Raw genomic sequence first — 18,744 nt, 5'->3', positions numbered from 1 at the left:
CTCTCTAGACCTCTATCCACTACACAGCATGCCGTTGCCACCTGCTGGCCCCCTCACTGCCTCTTGTCCCTTCTGCAGTTCATTCTTTCACTTCTGCTGCTCTGTCGATCCTTTCTGCAGCACATCTTGCCTTCGTAAACCCCCACTGTTTTATATGCAGACACTCGTTTATTCAGCATGTCCTTGTCATCCGCAGGCCGTCTCACGGACCCTTGTCCCTTCTGCAGTTCATTCTTTCACTATTATACCGCACAAATTGAGACCGCCAAAAACTTGTGCAAAGAGTTATTCGACATCACTAAACGCTTGTCGGGTGGCACGCACGACCTTACATCACTTCCCTCACAATACCTTTGCGACGCCTTATCCGATTTTTTTCTTCAAAAAAGTTAACGACATCTATCAGGCTTTTTCTTTAAACACGGACTCTACCCCACTACTCTTGTCATCCACCTCACGGGATAACACACTGACCCGCTTTGTCGATCTTACCGTGGATCAGACAAGAACCATTATTTCAAGGATCAAATCAGGTTCAGCACTAGACCCGTGTCTGCTTAAAGTTCTTATGCCAGTTATGGACACGTTGATACTGGTTATTACCCATGTTTGCAACACTATGTTTAGCTCCGGAATTTTTCCGGCCTCCCTGAAACATACGTTGGTCAAACCCCTCTTAAAGAAAGCGAATTTGAATAAAGATGACTTGAAAAACTATCGTCCGATAGCCAGTCTTCCTTTCCTAGCTAAGGTAATTGAAAAAGCCATGAATCAGCAACTGTCGGAATTTGTGGAGCAGCACCAGTTGCTCGACAACACCCAGTTCGGATTCCGCCAATGTCACGGCACGTAAACTGCCCTCCTAAAGGCTGTGGATGACATCAGAGCCATACGAGACCAGGGGGGGGACAGCACTCCTGGTATTGCTGGATCTTTCGGCGGCCTTCGACACGGTCGACCACAAGATCTTAGTCGACCGTGTCGAACGACTGGGGGTCCAGAAAATTGCTCTGGACTTGCTTGTATCGTTTCTGGCCAATAGATCACAGGCAGTATCTATAGGACCCTACCGATCATCCAAGGTGTCTCTGCCGTGTGGGGTCCCTCAAGGCTCATCCCTGAGTCCGACACTATTTAATATCTATGTGTCGGACCTTGCAAGTGTCATCAAAGCATTTGGGATGAGCCTGACCTCCTACGCCGATGACACCCAATTGGTACTGGCCATTAAAGGGGACGGTGAGGAAGTGGCCAATCAATTCACGAGAGGAATGATGGCAATAGGTGACTGGATGGCCACAAATTGCCTGAAACTCAATTCAGAAAAAACTGAAGTGGTCATCTTCGGTCACCTTTCCCCGGGTTGGTCACCTGTCTGGTGGCCACCATCTTTCGGTCCCCCGCCTAGTCCAGCCAGCAAAGTGAGAAATCTAGGCGTCATCTTTGATGCTGGCCTTAACTTTATGGCACACGAGAACAAAACTGCGGCGTCAGCTCATATGAAATTGAGAATGATTAGGAAAATATTACCTTTCCTACCAAACACGGACGGAAAAACACTGGTCAGCTCACTAGTCCTGTCCTCCTTGGACTATTGTAACGCCCTATTCCTAAATGCTCAAGTCGGAGTGACAAATAAGATGCAGTCAATCCAAAATGCAGCCGCACGAATGCTGGCTGGGATCCCCAAGTTCGCACCAGTCACAAACATCATTAGGGATCTCCATTGGCTCCCGATACGCAGCCGTATCAAATTCAAATCGCTGTGTATTGTTTACAAGTCACTCAATAATCAAGGTCCCCACTTTCTCAAACATAATCTTCTCCATCATGTTCCAACCCGATCTCTTCGCTCCTCTCATCAGAACTTCTTGGCTGTGCCTCGCACTAGAACAGTCACATGGGGCGACAGGCGCTTCCTGGCTGCCGCCCCGAAACTCTGGAACACCCTTCCTGCACATATCCGAGCAAGTCACTCTCTGTTCATATTCCGCAAACAGCTAAAGACGTGGTTATTTGACCAATAGCCTTGTATACCTTCTTTACCCCAGTTGCTGATCCATGCCCTTAACTAGCGCCGAGACGCCCTCGGGTATTCGCCGCGCTCTACAAATGTCAATAAATAAATAAATTGTGCTGCTCTGCGATCCTTTTTGCAGCACATCAGGCCTTCATATCACCTCACTGTTTTATATGCAGACACTCGTTTATTCAGCATGTCCTTGTCATTCGCAGGCCGTCTCACTGCCCCGTGTCCCTTCTACAGTTCATTCTTTCACTGTTTTATCTGCAGACACTCATTTATTCCCCAAAAGAATGGGGGTCTGATCCAGTCAAGTCAAAATGTAGGGAGGGATCTATAATATATAACGCCAAATCGGTATACCCCTCTTAGCCATCAATCTATATCCACTGTTTTTAACACATCAACATGAATCTTGTGGGTTTGAGAATTAATCTCGTATTTATTTTATGCAATTATTTTTATCTAAAAGTTTTCATTTTTTCTTGATCTTTTCATCTGCAGTACATATAATTGTGACTATACAACATATAATCCAATTAACAAAAAATCATGCAACATAAATTAACTGACGAAAAATATAAACATTTTTAAAGATAAAGATTTTTAAACAATATCTAGAATCCTATGTAAATCGTGAAAATATGCTATGTCCAAATTATTTTCTCTTCTCAACACCTAATGTGTTCCCCCTCTGGGGATGAAGATACATCTTTATGATTACCGATCTCTTTTTTCGGTTACTATTGGCTCTTTTCAATATCCACTGATAGTGTGCTTGTTTTATATGGAAAGGATTTTTGCCAACGTGTTTCGCCCTCTATAGTAGACGGGGATGCATTGGCTTTTATTGCAAGGTCTTCATCAGCGCATAAAAAGCTTTCGCAAAACATATAACCAATCCCACCAATAGTGCGAATTGTTGTTTTTTCTTTACTCTTTCTACATGTTTTTCTATATTGCAGGCAATGTTTCCACAATACAATTGTGAATCTTTGGTCCAGCAGGTCTTGAACTCCACTAGCTCCTCGTAGCCGCGATGAGTGTTTGCAAATCAATCGCTCCTTATTCTCTCCACGCCTATCGTTTTCTACAGTTCATTCTATCACGTGCTGCTCTGTCTATCCTTTCTGCAGAACATCAGGCATTCATAACACGTCACTGTTTTATCTGCAGATACTCATTTATTCAGCATGCCCTTAGTTTCTCCCCGCCCATCGCCTTCTACAGTTCATCCCACCCCTTCAGAGGTACTCCGCTTCTACACACTCACCTCTGCAGCCCAGATGTCTGTCATCTTTCTGTTGTAGACTTTGATTTACCCATGGAAATGTATTTTATTGCTCATGAGACCTGTGGAGGTTTCAAATTTTCCTCCATCTATTAACATGTGTGGTTCCATAAGGAGCAGCACATGGGCCAGAGCACTCACCACAGAAACATTTGAATCAGCTGGTGATGGACACTTATATGCATATGTGCTTCTGCAGGCCAGCAGCACATGAGCACATGTAAATCTACTCTTAGGCAGCACGTCGGGATCCATGGACCGTGTGGATTCTCCACATTTCCTTTCCCACGTGTCTTATGCGCCTTATTAGAGGTGTGAGGGAGGAGTCTCCTGTTTCTCTGTTATCATCTGCTGTCCACAGTCGTGTCATTCCTGAGCGTTGTCGTCTTTTCTCTCTCTCAGAATACCTGGAGAAGTATGGCGACCGGCCAGTATGGGCCGACTACCGCAGGAACCACAAGGGAGGGATCCCGCCCCAGAAGACAAGGAAAACCTGCATTGTAAGCCTGGCTCAGTGGGTCTGGAGGGTTGGGACGTTGTGTTCTGTGCTAGCAACCGGCTTGATTCCTGACAAATGCTCTCCGTGTAAGAGCAGCAGTGCAACATCAGTGACCATATCTCACAAGTCCTGGTAGATCAGTTACTTCATTACCAGCCATTAAATTTTAATGGTTCCCAATGCCTAGGCACCGCAGCGCACTGTGATTTCTGTGACATCAACAAGGGCCCTCTGGGCCCCAAACAGAATCAACAAAACTCTCTTTGAAATCCATCTAGGGCTGCATGTAAGTAGACGGTAAGCAATATTTTTTATCAGAAAGGACCTTATTGGTGTTTATGGCAGACTGGTAGTATGTGCTGCCTCAGGTCCCTGAAGTCCTTTTATAACCCTTTGAGGATGCTATTGGGGCGTGCGCTGCAATGTCTTAGAATAGGTGTGATTTGTTCCAGTTAGTTTTCAGGACAGTGTATACAATTAGCTGGCTTCCTAGATCTTGGGGCAGGACCATAAAAGAAAGTAGTTATGAAGAAACATTTTTTTTTTATTTTGCGAATTTGTTTATTTTACTTTTGAACCCTGTCTTTGGGCAAAAGCAAAGTAGTTGTAAGTTTGACATTGTCCCGATGAAGGCTCCGTGACTTACTTTCAAGAGCTGAAATGTTAGTTAACTCTTGAACCAGCACAATGTGCATTTTGTAGAACTAATCGCACTGTGCAGACTATACTGTACATTGAATGTTTATTGCATGATTGGTACGCAGTTGTAATATTGTTTCTCAATGTATTTCTCTTACCCTTTCTACTTTACATCCTGCGCATTTAGAAATGTTCTTTTCACCTTAGCTTAGAACTCTGTGTGCGTGTTTACCTGTGGAAATAGACTGTCTTCAGGAGAGCACTAAGTACATCATGCCATTGACTTTGGTATCCTGTTCAAATCTTCTTTTACTCTTCATTTCATGAAAAACAGCCAACCCGTTTCATCCCTGACAAATTTGCAACTTCTTCAGGGCTAATCGTATTTATCACAAGACCATGTATTTCCTCTGGTGTGTTTTTGTAGTTCATCTTATTGGGTGCATTATTAGCAAGTAAACCAGAAACGTACAGGCTTATAGTACTCCATATGAAAATTCTGAAACAAACGTATAAGGTGCACCACTATTTTTGATCAACTCGAACGCCTTCTTTGTGTTTTGAAACTACATACGTGTGCTATGCTGTGACGTGTCCTGTCTGGTGCATGTTTGTATAACATTTTGATTGCTGGGTGATGGAAGGCACATACGCACAAGTTTCTTCAAAAATATGGTTGATCACACAGAACCATGTTAAACTCAGAATATTTTTATCCCGCCTCTGTTTTCAGTTGCCCCTGAAGAGGAAATCCTCAAATTCTGAAATGCATGGGGCACAAACCATACGAAGCGAATCATTTATTGAGTATAAAATGATTTTGCAACATGTCCGTATCTGATGTTAATTTGTATTATGTTAAACCGAATACTTCAAGGAAGTATTACAATTGATAATTAAATGTATACACTGGATACATTGAACTTTGTGCAAGACTTTTTGATAAATTCATAATGTAATGCATGCTGTTCACACAATCAATATTGCATGGATTCATCTCCGTACTCTACAGGAGCCGTCCTGCTCTTAGAAGTTGCTAAATATGTCGGGAACGAAGCGCTGTTTTTCATGAAATAAAGAATAAAAGCTGAATTTAAGTGGAGACCAGAGCTCATGCCATTATTTATTTGTGGACGGAGTGCTGTCCTCACCTTTGTTCAGTTTGTGTTTCTGCACTGTATGGCAGCCGTACCTGCTGCCGCTGGGTATTGGTTGGAAATGCACCACTGGGCGTTGTAATGACTGACCCAGGGAGCGCTGTCACTTTTGGCAGCCGTACCTGCTGCCGCTGGGTATCGGTTGGAAATGCACCACTGGGCGTTGTAATGACTGACCCAGGGAGCGCTGTCACTTTTGGCAGCCGTACCTGCTGCCGCTGGGTATCGTTGGAAATGCACCACTGGGCGTTGTAATGACTGACCCAGGGAGCGCTGTCACTTTTGGCAGCCGTACCTGCTGCCGCTGGGTATCGTTGGAAATGCACCACTGGGCGTTGTAATGACTGACCCAGGGAGCGCTGTCACTTTTGTTGCAACAGTTGCTGAACTGGACATATTTATACTGTAAAGGGTTGACCTGTCTATAGAAATCTTCTCTCCTCCAAGCACCTTTTGCTCCCCAAGCCAGCAACTTGTGCTTACGGTTGATAAAGAGGTTCCGGATTTAGTTAATCTTGGTCCATTGCCAGCATTAATTACTCACCCTTTATTCCTGACAGAGAGGAGAAAAGATCTGTGGAAATCCCTGCCCCATCTGCAGAGACCAGAAATTGGGCCTACACCATCAGGTATCAATCAGCCAGCTTCTACTCTTGTTAGCTTGCCTGGTGGTGTGTGGAGTGTCAGGCTGTAGTGTCTGGTTGTGTGTTGGCCCATCTTCCTCCCACTGAACTACTGTGTTCCTGTTTGCGGCATTGTGTGTGTTTTTGTTGGTTTCAGCCATACCGGTGTTTGTTCTTCCGCTACACTCGCTGCTCATGTCCTGTGTCTGCCGGTCTCCTTCCTCATACTCTTCTGGTTGATGGCATTTGTAGCTGTGCGTTTGTGTTTGCGGTTCAACACATGGCCTTCCCATTACTCCTGCTGCAGATGGCATGCTTCCATTTAGGATGTGTTTTTTTTTTTATACGTTGATAGCTGCCGCTTTAGGATCGGATCTACATGCTTTCTCTTCTGCTGCACATGATATGCTTCTGTTTGGGCACGTTTGCTGCCGCTCTAGGAATAACTTCCTTCCATTGTCTCTAGCTGTACTTCTCATGTTGCTGTTCATGACTTGTGTTTGTTTCTTGGTGATTGCAGTTCTAAGCCTGTCGAGCTTCTCATGTTGTCTTTCTGCTGTTGCAGAACGTGACGCTCCTGGAGCAGTTCATCTCTCCTTACACTGGCGAGATCCTCCACCCCATGCGCACCGGTAAGGATCACGCACATATGCACGGTTCCTTTGCTATCAGGGTTGCTGATGATGCTCCTAATCTGACATTGAAAGTGAGATTGCTTTCTTTGAGATCTATCATTAACCATGAATTTATTCAACAGGATCCTGCTTGAGATGCTTCATTTCCCATAGTACTTCTTGTAGAGTGTGAATATAGTAGCTAAAAACTGGCCTACTCGTGTGAGGGAACTAACCCTACTGTTTTGGTTCAGTCCCAAGTGAATACCAACAGATCCTCTGAGAGGGACCACATTCGCCACCAGATGAGGCCCACACCATGGCTTGGACCTACTGCTTTTTGTTGGATGTGCATGTATGCCTCATGCAGGTATTCAGACCCTACAGGCACCTGGGGAGCCAAAGTAGTAACTTCTGCTTTCGGGGATTTCCTTTAAAAAGAGAGAAAATGTTGCTTTAAAAACACTCAACCCATCATGTGCCTCCCTGAGGGTTGCCCCCAGAGCAGCCCTTGAAACATTCTTTCAAATACTTTACAACATTTTACTGTTTTCTTTCTTTCTTGAAACATAACTGTTTTTTAAAACTCCAAGCCCTTTAAAAAAAGACTGCCTATTAGGTTAAAAAAAACAAAATAACGGCTTTGAGATCGTTGCAGTGATATACCATTGTGAATGTAAGTCTTGCATTGGGGGGGAACTACCATTGGGAATGTGAGACTGGCATGCATGGGAGATATACCATTCTGAATGTAAGGTTGGCTTTGAGTGAGTGTAGGAAAGTACCCCATTCTGACATGTTCACCCCCACTTTTTGCCTGGCGCATGATGTGATTTCGACTGCAAGTGCACTGGGTTCCTGCTAACCAGGTCCCCAGTGCCAAATCTCTTTCCCTAAACTGTACTGTTGTTCCCCCAATTGGCCATACCTATAGCACCCTCCTTAAGTCCCTAGCAAATAGTGCACCTGGTACTAAGAAGGGCCCCCCAAGGGCTGCACCACAAAGTGTGCCACCCTAGGGGACCCCTTGCCAAACTCATGCAGGGCTACTATCGCAGGCTGCATCTTTTGGTCAGGAAAATCATTTGAGTTGGCATTAAGCAGGCTTTACCCTGGACCTGTTACCCCAAATGGATTTCAAATCAGTGGTGTCCTCCCATAATCCTAGCCTTTCACAGATAATTATGTAACAAATGAATCCGTATAGATTAATTTGGTCTGCGTAAGCATGTATTTTTTTGGGTGGTGTAAGGACATTGGATGTGACGTGTCATATCCTGAAATATATGTACATTTATCTTTATATGTTTTTGAACTCCCTTGTGGGGGAGTTGGACAATTTTCTCATTGTGTATAATTAAAAAGCGTGCGTTAAACACTAGCTTGATGTAAATAATGATGTCCATAATGGTGATAACAGAACATCTCAGCTTAGTTAACAGAATTTAGGTACAAATCCTCTGATTCGAAAACGTATAGTATTCCAGCTCCGAGAGCTTGGAGTTTACAGTTTCAACATCCCAATCATCAGCATGTAACCCAGGTACCCTCCCTTCCCCCATAGAAACCCTAAACACATATGGTACCTACAGGATATCCGTAGTACCGAATATGCCGCAAGGAACTATATCCCAAACAGTTCATCAGTTGCTGGAGCAGCTGAAATGTTCACGGGGGACAAGTCTCTCTTAAACGTATGTGAAGAAGAGTGGGAAGCCAACACCCTGTTGACCAGTTCTGTAGCAGAGGGTTTTGGAAGATAGTGACATTTAATCAGGAAGAAAAAAACTGTCACAAGTCCAATCCACAGGAAAAAAAAACAAGGAAAGTGTTATCCAAACGTCTATGCAAGGCTGGACTAGCGTTTCAGCCATGAAAAGACAACTGATCCATTCAGGAGGATTGTTTAAAACTGAAGCCGTCAAAAAAATCGGAAGAAAAATCATCTTGACCCATATAATACCCAGAACCAGATCGTTGAAAACTGGTGCCACCAGTACGTTTAAAGTATCGTAAAAATTCAAGAAGGGTGGATCTGTATAAATTACATCGGCTGCAGACGGTGCAGTAGTAGATTAAATACTCGCTTCAGTCGAGTTGTTGGCAGTTGTAGCTGCATGGTATACATGCATTCTCTGCTGTGGACGAGCCACAGCGGAAGGTTTAATATGTTGACAAAGGACATATTTTTGCGCCTGTTGATAGAAGCCATGCCACCAATAATTGCTGTGCAACACAAGGAGATGATGGACGGAGCACTGAAACTTTTCAGACACTCGCCCTCCAGTCACTATTGGATCTGGGTTGAATCCATCATCGTTCTTTATCTCACTTCGCAACCCCAGTTCAGACCCAGCCACATGCAAATCCGTCTTGACCCAGTTCCTCATGGAAACGGTCCATTCACAACTGCCAAGCCAGGCCTTCCCTGGACCTGACACAAGAATCCTGGGACCCTCATCAACCAAGCTTGCTTGAATTTAGTAGCAACGTGTGCAAGGGACTCGCGTCTGGGCATACCCTGCCAACTTTGGGCTCAAAAAGCAAACACAAGATGATGATGGACGGAGCGCTGAAACTTTTCAGAAACGCACCCCAAGCACTACTAGATCTGGATAGGCAGCAAAATTGTGGGCGCCACACCTGCATGTGCAGAAGCAACACCTTTGTGCACAGCTATTGCTAAAGCTAGTCTGTGGCTTGGTTTGGAATCAATTGATCACCAATTCCTGGAATAGTTACAAAAGGAATGTTTTGTTTACTCAAAGTGGTAGGTATATTTAGATGCAAATCCCTTAGGTAGGAGGTGCTGTCTTTATTAGCATTGACAGCAGTTAAATTATCAGTCTATTCTCATTTTAGAATGAGTAATTTCAGCAACGTGGCTGTCGCAACTGCAGATTTGGTTGCTCCATCAGCCAAAGAATTCCCTACAACGTGTGCTCCCACACGCTGATGACTCAATGTATGTTTAATGTGAGCATGTAGCATCCTATATCTGAGATCCACCACTTTAACCCAAAGCATTGTATGCTTGATTGTGTTGCCTTTGGAATCTTTGAATTCATTCTGACCCCAATAATGTAAGTTATTGTTAAAGGACTACACACAGTAATACAGATCACTCTCGGTAAGTATGGGGAATTCAGGATCTGGATGTTCGAGTGCAAGAAGCAAAGCTTTTAGTTCAGCCAACTGCGCAGTCACGTTTTTTTTGGTTGGAATTTCCCACCCAAGAGCACACCAGCACCGGTGGCACACGCTGCCGAATACAGCTATTTGGATCCTATACGCAGGCTGGGCTGAACCGTTGTGACTATTCTGTTTATACTGTTCAAGAGGCAAGACCACATTGGGCATGGGATACTCAAGAATTCTTGCGCCTGTAAAGACGGGTCAAAGACAGTCTACATCAACAACTATTAAGGATGTTTCCCATTGTATCCATGTAGGATGGAGGGCTTTAGCATTTGGAAGGCTTTGTGACTGCCTCTAAGGCTGGCACAGGAGAAACAACAATAATGTGTTTCCCTTGTGCAAGTGGCCGCTCCTTAGGAATAGCTGTTTGCACTGCAGTCAGTATTTTTTCAGCAGAGGCAAAACACATTTCTGCATTGGAATATAAATGCGATTATATGCCATTTGCACTCTCACCTTTGTTAAAAGTGATATGGGTGAATCCAATTGCATCCAATAATGCGTATATGTAAGTGACGTGTGTCAAGCAAGTCAGATTGTAAAGTTCTGAGTGTATGTGTGCTCTGATTTCCAAATTGTATTGGGAAAATAAGGATGAATTAATTAATCTAGTGATTTAATGCGGTGGACGTATTCGGGAATGTATGCTCTGCCAATATTCAGGAATCCTAATAAGGATTGTTGTTTTTTTAATATATTTGGAGGTTGCAATTGTGCATACTTCTCCAAAAAGTGAGGGGCAAGACTCTTACCCTGATATGTTTGTTCATATTCTAAGAAAAGGACACTTAGAAATGCAATATAAGAATTCTGAAAGTTTAACTTATTGCCATATGCAGTGAATCCTAAAATTATGCAATCCACTCTGGCAAGTGTTGGTTTAACTCCTCATCTATTAGGTATATATCATCTACATGAGACAATACGTCCGGGTCAGTATGTAGAATTGACACAATGTGGGCAGCAAATAATCCCGGGCTATTCTTATAGCCCATGGGGAGCCATGCATAACTTCTTTGAATGCCAAGTGTAGAGAAGGCTTTACAATCTGCTTTCAGGAGCTAGATTGTGACTTAAAAAACATTGGAAATATCAAAGGTCGTTTTGTATTTTTAACGGACTATATGCTTGCTTAGTGCAATACGGTGTGTTTTTTGTATTGCAAATGTGCGTGTATTATTGTTTAAATGTCAGTCTTGGACTATTCGATATGAATGATCTGGTTTCAAAACAGGAAAAAGAGGATTATTCATCTGAGAGATACAGGTTCAATTACTGCAGTTCCGCAAGACGTGGATTGCGTTATTTGCCCAGTTTGCGCTGATTTTTAGCACCAGGTGTTTGTCGTGTGCTGGGAAATCAGTGCGAAAGGCACCATGCTCAGAACAAGCTCGCCCTGCTTCTTTCTGATGCTCAAATAGTCTTTCTACTCGAGTGGCAGCTTCCTCCGCACGAACGGATGGTTTCTCAACTTGAGCGGTTACGACCTCCTGCGTGAGAAATCTTGCTGGGAGGTGGTCTAGCATTGTATTTTCCTTGCTCGTGCACGCCAACTTCATGTTGGCGGGGGAGAGAAAAACCCCGCTCAGCTTTGTAGAGCAGAGTTTTTCGAAACTCTGCATGCTCCACGGAGCGCCATGAATGGAGCAGAGTTCACCACGAGGCCTTCTAAAATGGGAAAAGAGCAGAAAATGAAGGACGCATTGCATCCTCACCCTGTGGTGATCTTTGGACCATGAGTGGGGGCTAATCGACCGCCGCTAAAAGGATGTCCTTAGACAAAGTTAAATTCTCCCAGAAAATTACTTTAATGGTGCGTTGTATGTCACCCTCAATTTTATGTCGAAGTCATATAACCTATCTGGAGAAGCTGTGCGGCTCTCTGTGGTTTCAACTGTAATGAAGTTCAGTTGCTTTCGTGGCGGAAACTCCTGGAGATTCCAACGCACTATGGTCACTTCTTCCACGCTGTCGAAGAGTCACCGCCCAACTCCTGTTCAGGAGGAGTGTTCTTGGTGTCTGTGGCATATTTTGCGGTGATAGCCGCAACTTTCTTTTTCTGAAATTGAGGTTTGAATGGAGGAGATTTCTCCTTCTTTATCTTTACGTCAGACAAGCATTCTCAAACTGCTTTTCATAGCAGTAAAATAGCAAAAAAGGACTGCACCGATTACAATGTGTACAGAATGCGGCAGCTAGGCTGGCATTAAATCTCTCTAGGAAGTCCTCAGGTAGCCGTACCCTGGCCACGCTTCACTGGCTTCTTATCCGTGAGCGCATTACGTTTAAAACTGTGTCTGGCCCATAGCATGGCGCAGGGTTATGTTATGTTATGTTATGTTATGTTATTTTTTTATTTAGTATAGCGCAACGGTTACTCAAAAAGAGAATCCCGGCGCTTTAGGTAAGGTGAAACTGGTTTCAGAATAACACAACACAGATAAAAACAGATTAAAAGTCCACAAAAGAAACAGGGCTACAGGCAAACCTATTGAGCGAACAGCCAGGTTTTGAGGCCTTTCCTAAATTCAAGAAGGGTAAGGTGCCTGCATACCTCCAAAAATTACTGACCATGTATCGCCCAAAGCGACATCTGAGATCCCTTGGCAGCATGCTCTTCCAGGTTCCACGCATCCACCTAGCTAGGATGGGTGGCCGATCATTTAAGTTCCCTGCCAGTAAACAATGGAGTTCGCTACCAATTGAACTCTGCATGGAACCATCGGAGATGAGAATTAGAAATAAATTGAAAACATACCTGTTTCCAAAATAAGGTGCAGTACCCCGGTGCTCCGGTCGTCACCGAATGCTTTGGAGCTGGTTAGATCCTTTTGTCTACACAGCGCGGGGACACAGTTTTTTGTGTAACCAGGCGCTTTATAAATTTGTTTATTATTTATATTATTATTATTTCGGATGAGTTCTGCAAGAAACGAGGAGAACGTGTACCAGATTTCCGATACCTGTCTGGAGCCTTGATTCTAGTGCGATCGCAAAAATCGTAGCGTCTCTGAGGGCTCCTGGAGTGGAGAACGTTTGTGAATAACTTTTTGTGTTTTAAATTTATCCCATGGTTTTTTTATCAACTCACGGTTTTGCTTGACTTGTAGGTAGCTTGCGTTCACGGTCGGCTTGTGCGACCTCTGTGAGCTCCTGGCAGGTAGCCAGACATTTCTCTTCTACATACCATGTGTATTTGTAAAGCGCACCCGGAGGCATCTTGGTGCTGAATAACAGATGTTTGTTGTTACCCAACTCAATGCTACTCATTTTATCGACTTCAGATGGATGAAAGACTGAGTGTACCCGCTTGGATTTGGACCTGTGACCATGAGGTCGAACACAGGTCCCTGCAGTGGACGCATTAGTCGACTGAGCCACCAGACCCAGTTTCTCACTGAATGTTTGCATCATTGCAGCCACTATGGGAAATTTTCCCATTTGTTTCATCCCCAAATCAAGGGCAGCAGCTGCCCGTGCTCTTTCTAGATTTGTTTCAACACATCTGGCAAGACCGACATGGACGGAGTGCCATGACTGATGGTTTATACAGCGGCAAAGACTGAACCCCATGAGTTGCAGTCACCTATTCCAGGAACCAGTACACATGGTAAGCACATAGTCCATATTCTGTGCTTATCTTGTGGTCCTGTATTGGGAAAAACAGCTTCGATTTGCTCTGTTTTTTGGGTGATCCAAAACGGAATTTCCTCCGGATTAGTGAGCACTTTGCCCATAACTGAATGAACAATTACAGGACTTACTGTAGGCACCGCAGTAAGCTGGGCTTTTCCTAGCAGGTGAGGCCATGGTGGCACACCCAACAAACTGCGTGAAAAAGCCAAGCGTCGATATAGTGTCACCAATGCAAGATATAATGTCTTTGTTTGTACAAGATCGAGGTTAGCTACATCAGGGTATGGAGTGCATCCAGCTAGTGCTGGCCAGGTCACCCCATCATTACTGAGGGGACCCAAGCGTAGGTACATCGGGGAGGGAACCAAGTATTGTGCTCCCAGTAAGGCAGTGGTATTTCTACGAGTGCATATGCTCGGTAACGTGCTGGAGTAGTATATGTATGAAATGTGTTTGAGTCTGCATCCACAGCTGGAAAATCAACCCAAGAATAAAAGGCTTCAAAACGATGAGCATCATTTGCCTCTGCCGCGATGATAAAAGCACCGCCTGCACTAGTAAGTCCACGATGTTACATGTGCATGGACAGCGAGCCTGCAATTAACAGGAATGACCACCGCAGGTGCAGCCATTAATAAAACAGAGATGAAAAGAAAGTGCAACACAAAATGGCTTTTCTTTTTAAAGTTTCAAGCGTGATGAGAACACAGAATTTGGTGCTTCCCAAACACTGTGGAGGATTAATCCCCAACACCACGGACGTCTCCATTGGTAGGTACAAGGGCTATTATGAGCAGTAAGTACCAGACCAAATATTGGGTGCCATGGTGCAGGGAATCTATGTAAATAGAACAATGTCTGGAACCGCAGACCGTCAGTATGTAGAGTCACCACATCAGTACCTATGAACCCCAATCCTGACTAGCCCATTGCCTTACTTATCCTCCTAACCTTCACAGAGTGACAGGTATGTTGGCACCCCAGAACACAACCCTCTAGTCTCCTCAGGCAACCGTGGAAACAGATCGGCACCTTTCGATTTCTCACTCCTGCATCTCCATAATAAACAAAACAAAGACACAAGAACAGTTTACAATGTATATTTCACAATTACAAAACAATTGTGCTGCAACTAAAAATACATATGCAGGCTTTTAGAGCAGTTAGCATTACAAGTAAGCTATTCACCATGAGATGCCCTACCATGGTAACTGTTATATCTGCCTCAGCCTATCTTCACTACGGGCACACAATGATATATAATAGATCTCTGGGATTAGAACCGAACCCCATACCTTGCATTATTATTGTTCGGTAATCTGCTTCTCGGATTGTGCACGGCTGGTGCGTTCATCTATGACCTCCCCTCTGCAAGAATTCCCCTCTTTGTTTTCAAATGGCACGTCTCTGTATATGATACGAGGTGCCTTTTTGAAAACGGCAGATGTGAATGTATGCGGTGTCTAAATGCCAACCTACATTGCTGACTGAGCACAGAAGACAGGGCACAGTGTTTGACCTTTTACGAGATGTTCAGACATAGTCCCAGAGAGAAGAACCAATAACAAAAATATGTTCAGTGTTTTGCTAAATTAATATTGTGGCACAAAAATAAACGCGATGAGTGCAACGCGTGCAAAGCAGCCTACAGCTTGATGTTTGGCTAAAGTGAGAGAGAACTAAGACAATTGTGAATGTAAGGCTGACATAGTGGGGGGGGGGATATACCCTTCTGAATGGAAGGCTGACAGTGGGGGAGGGGACATGCCATTGTGGATGAAAGGCTGACATGGGGGAATATACCATTCTGAATGTAAGACTGGCATTAGGGGGGTGCTGGGTTTGCCATTGATTGTAATGCTGGCATTGCGGGTGTGGGGTATACTATTGTGATTGTAAGGCTGACATTGAGGGGTGCATGGTACGCCATTGTGATTGTAAGACTGACATTTAGGGGAGACTGATTTAACATTGTGACTGAAAAGTCAGTATTTGGAATGGTGGAGGTAGCTGTAACCTTCGTTTTTTGTGTGTGGGGGGGGGGGGGGGTTGTAATCCTTTTTTTCTTGGTAAATCTGTATTCCACCTTTAAGAAATTGTTTAGCAATGCCCCCACTGCAGAAACGGCAATAGTCTTTCCTCCGCCCACGGAAGCAGATAGTTAATCTGCCCCTAATCTGCCCCCTGTGAAATGAAATGAAAATGGGATTTGTAAAGCGCTACAGTTGCCCTGAGGCGTCCAGGCGCTGAAACTAAAACGGAAGATGCCCTCAGGAGGTTACTAATTACTGAAACAAAAAGGTTTTGAGCTGTTTCCGGAAACTAGTTAGGTTGGAATTATCTCGCATCTGCAAAGGGAGGGTGTTCCACAATTTAGACACATTGTACGAGAACGAACGTCCTCCTGCTCTGGCTCTAAAGATCCTGGGAATTTTGGCTAGTGATGCGGTTGAGGAACAAAGTGCCTTGTTGGGCAGATAAGGAGAAATCAGGGAGCAGTTGATTTCTGGGCCCATTTTCCAGAAGGTCTGGTGGGCAATGCATAGAGCTTTAAACTTCACTCTGTCCCTAACAGGCAACCAGTGAAGAGTTCTTAGGCCAGTTTTTATTGAGGTCCTCCGTGGGACTCCCAATAGCGCACGGGCAGCACAATTTTGAGTGCGCTGGAGTTTTTGCAGGGTGTAATCTGGTGCTCCAAGATAGAGGGCATTATTAAAGTCCAGACGGGATTGGACAAGGCCCTGTATGATTATTTGTCTGGCCTCAAATGGAAGAAGGGGAAGAATTTTTTTAATCACCCTAATGAGGCCAAAACAAGTGGCCGACACCTTGGTGGCCTGTGCATTGAGACTCAGCGACTTATCGAGCCATACCCCCAGACTTTTGATGTTATCTCTCGGGGGTGGGGCCGCACCCATGCTTGCGGGCCATATCAGCTCCAGAGTAGGAGCCGCCGGGCCCAGGAGCAGGAGCTCAGTTTTGTCGTCGTTGAACTTCAGACATGAGCTCATCATCCAGCTGTTGGATAGAAGACCCTCTAGACACCAGGGAAACAGTGCTCCAAAAAAAGAAAGGGTGTGGTGCTGCCGACTCGGAACAGGCCGGTCTTTCTGCACATCTCAAATGAATCAAATGTTTTATTTAAAGTGGTAAAAGACCTTGCCGGCTCACAGACAGTCGCTATACCCCCTCCTCTTTCGAGTAAGAAATGCGACGAACTTGCTCAGTATTTTACATCTAAAATCGACATAATCTATAGAGATATTAAATCTCTCGAGGAATCTACTGCCTGCCCTGGGTCATCCCCTATTACCACTGTTCCTCCCTTGGCCTCTCTGCAGACTTGGCCTGATCTTGTACCTGCCACTCTCTTAGAAATTTTAAACAATATCAAATCTGGCTCACCCATGGATCCCGTACCTATTTCGGTTCTACGCCAGCTTGAATCTTCCCAACTTGAAGTGATCAACCTCTCTCTCCAGCGCTCAATCGGACTTGAGCCATCTAGTGCCACCATGCTCTGTGGAATGTCATGGTCCTTTCCTCTCCGAATTCCCTAACATGGATCTTAGTACATCTTTGGAGCTTTTGTCAGGCTTGAAATCTGGCTCTCCTTTAGATCCATGTCCGGCTAAATATTTGGGGAAAGTGGCATCCGCAATTAACATCTTGGTGAACCCCCTGCTGAATACATCTTTGTTGACAGGGGTGGTGCCGCAGGCATGGAAGCGTGCCATGATTCTACCTCTGCTCAAGAAACCCACCTTGGACCCCCTCATCCATGCCAATTACAGGCCAATCTCCCTTCTCCCTGCTCTGGCGAAAGTGGCCGAGCGATACGTGCACAGGACAATTTCCAGTTTCATCGAAGGGAACGACCTGTTGCACGCCTCGCAGTCCGGCTTCCGCGCTAATTTTAGCACTGAGTCGGCCCTGCTTGAGGTCACCGATGCCATCAGGGAAGTACTCGACTCTGGGGGAAAGGCCGTGTTAGTCATGCTTGACTTGTCGGCGGCTTTCGACACCGTTCCTCATGAGGTCCTCCTTGCAAGACTCTGGGAGTGTGGCCTTCGCGGAACGGTGTGGAATTGGCTAAAATCTTTTCTGGCCGACCGCCGACAAACGATCTGGGCGCCTCCCTTTTCCGCTGATATGGCTCCGCTAGAGGTGGGAGTCCCACAGGGCTCCATTCTCAGCCCTATGCTGTTTAACATCTTTATGGCCCCTCTGGCGGAAGTCGCGGAATCATTTGGCGCCCAGATCGTGTCATATGCTGATGATACCCAACTCCTGTTCACATGTGATAGGGGTGGGCTTTTCAATGGCTTACAGATCAGGGATTGCCTTGGTGCGGTGTTTGAGTGGTTTAGATGTCATGGCTTAAAATGCAACTCAGACAAGTCAGAGCTTCTCTTTTTCGTTTGCGCCCCTGAACCTGATTGGAAATCTTGGTGGCCACAAGATATGTTTCCTCCTGACAAGGTCTCTTTTAAGGCCAAGAATTTGGGAGTGATAGTAGATTGTGAACTATCCTTTAGACCTCACATCCTGTCTCTTGTTGGGAAATGCTTCGGCATTTTACGGATGTTGAGGAAATTTCTTCCTCTACTCTCACTTAACCACAGGAAAACAGTTGTTCAGGCATTAATCGGTTCACGACTGGACTACGCAAACGCTCTCTTTTTGGGTCTTCCAAAATATCTTATGACCCGTTTGCAAGTTGTCCAGAACTCGGCAGCCCGTACCATCTTTGGACTCCCGAGGAGAGCTGGTGCCTCTGCCTTACTGAACACCCTTCATTGGCTACCCATCGCCAAGCGAATTACTTTCAAATGCCTGACTGTGGCCTTTAAGGCCCTTCATGGTATTGGCCCCAAGTATATCGGGAAACGTCTTTCCCGGTATGCACCGAGCAGGACTCTCAGGTCATCTGCTCTGTCTATGATGACTGTTCCTGTAATTCGTCGCGCACGATTGGGAGGTCGGTCTTTCCGCTATTTAACACCTAAAATTTGGAACAACCTACCACTGTCCTTGAGACAGGCTCCCTGTCTTCTTGCCTTT

The 18,744-nt window shown here is 45.0% G+C and overlaps 1 protein-coding gene across 1 annotated transcript in view; it reads left to right on the top strand.

Annotated features, from left to right (window-relative positions):
* The window catches only part of LOC147710059 (small ribosomal subunit protein mS40-like), a 62,053-nt gene that overhangs the window by 22,006 nt on the left and 21,303 nt on the right, over window positions 1–18,744 (top strand). The window contains exons 3-5 of the mRNA XM_086920714.1: window positions 3,717–3,814; window positions 6,170–6,238; window positions 6,798–6,864. Coding sequence (XP_086776840.1) covers window positions 3,717–3,814; window positions 6,170–6,238; window positions 6,798–6,864 — 234 coding nt within the window. The remainder of the gene's footprint in view (window positions 1–3,716; window positions 3,815–6,169; window positions 6,239–6,797; window positions 6,865–18,744) is intronic.

Source organism: Lissotriton vulgaris, chromosome 5, assembly GCF_964263255.1.
Source record: "Lissotriton vulgaris chromosome 5, aLisVul1.2, whole genome shotgun sequence".
NCBI classification, from domain to species: domain Eukaryota; kingdom Metazoa; phylum Chordata; class Amphibia; order Caudata; family Salamandridae; genus Lissotriton; species Lissotriton vulgaris.
This window is presented reverse-complemented; position numbering and strand designations above follow the sequence as displayed.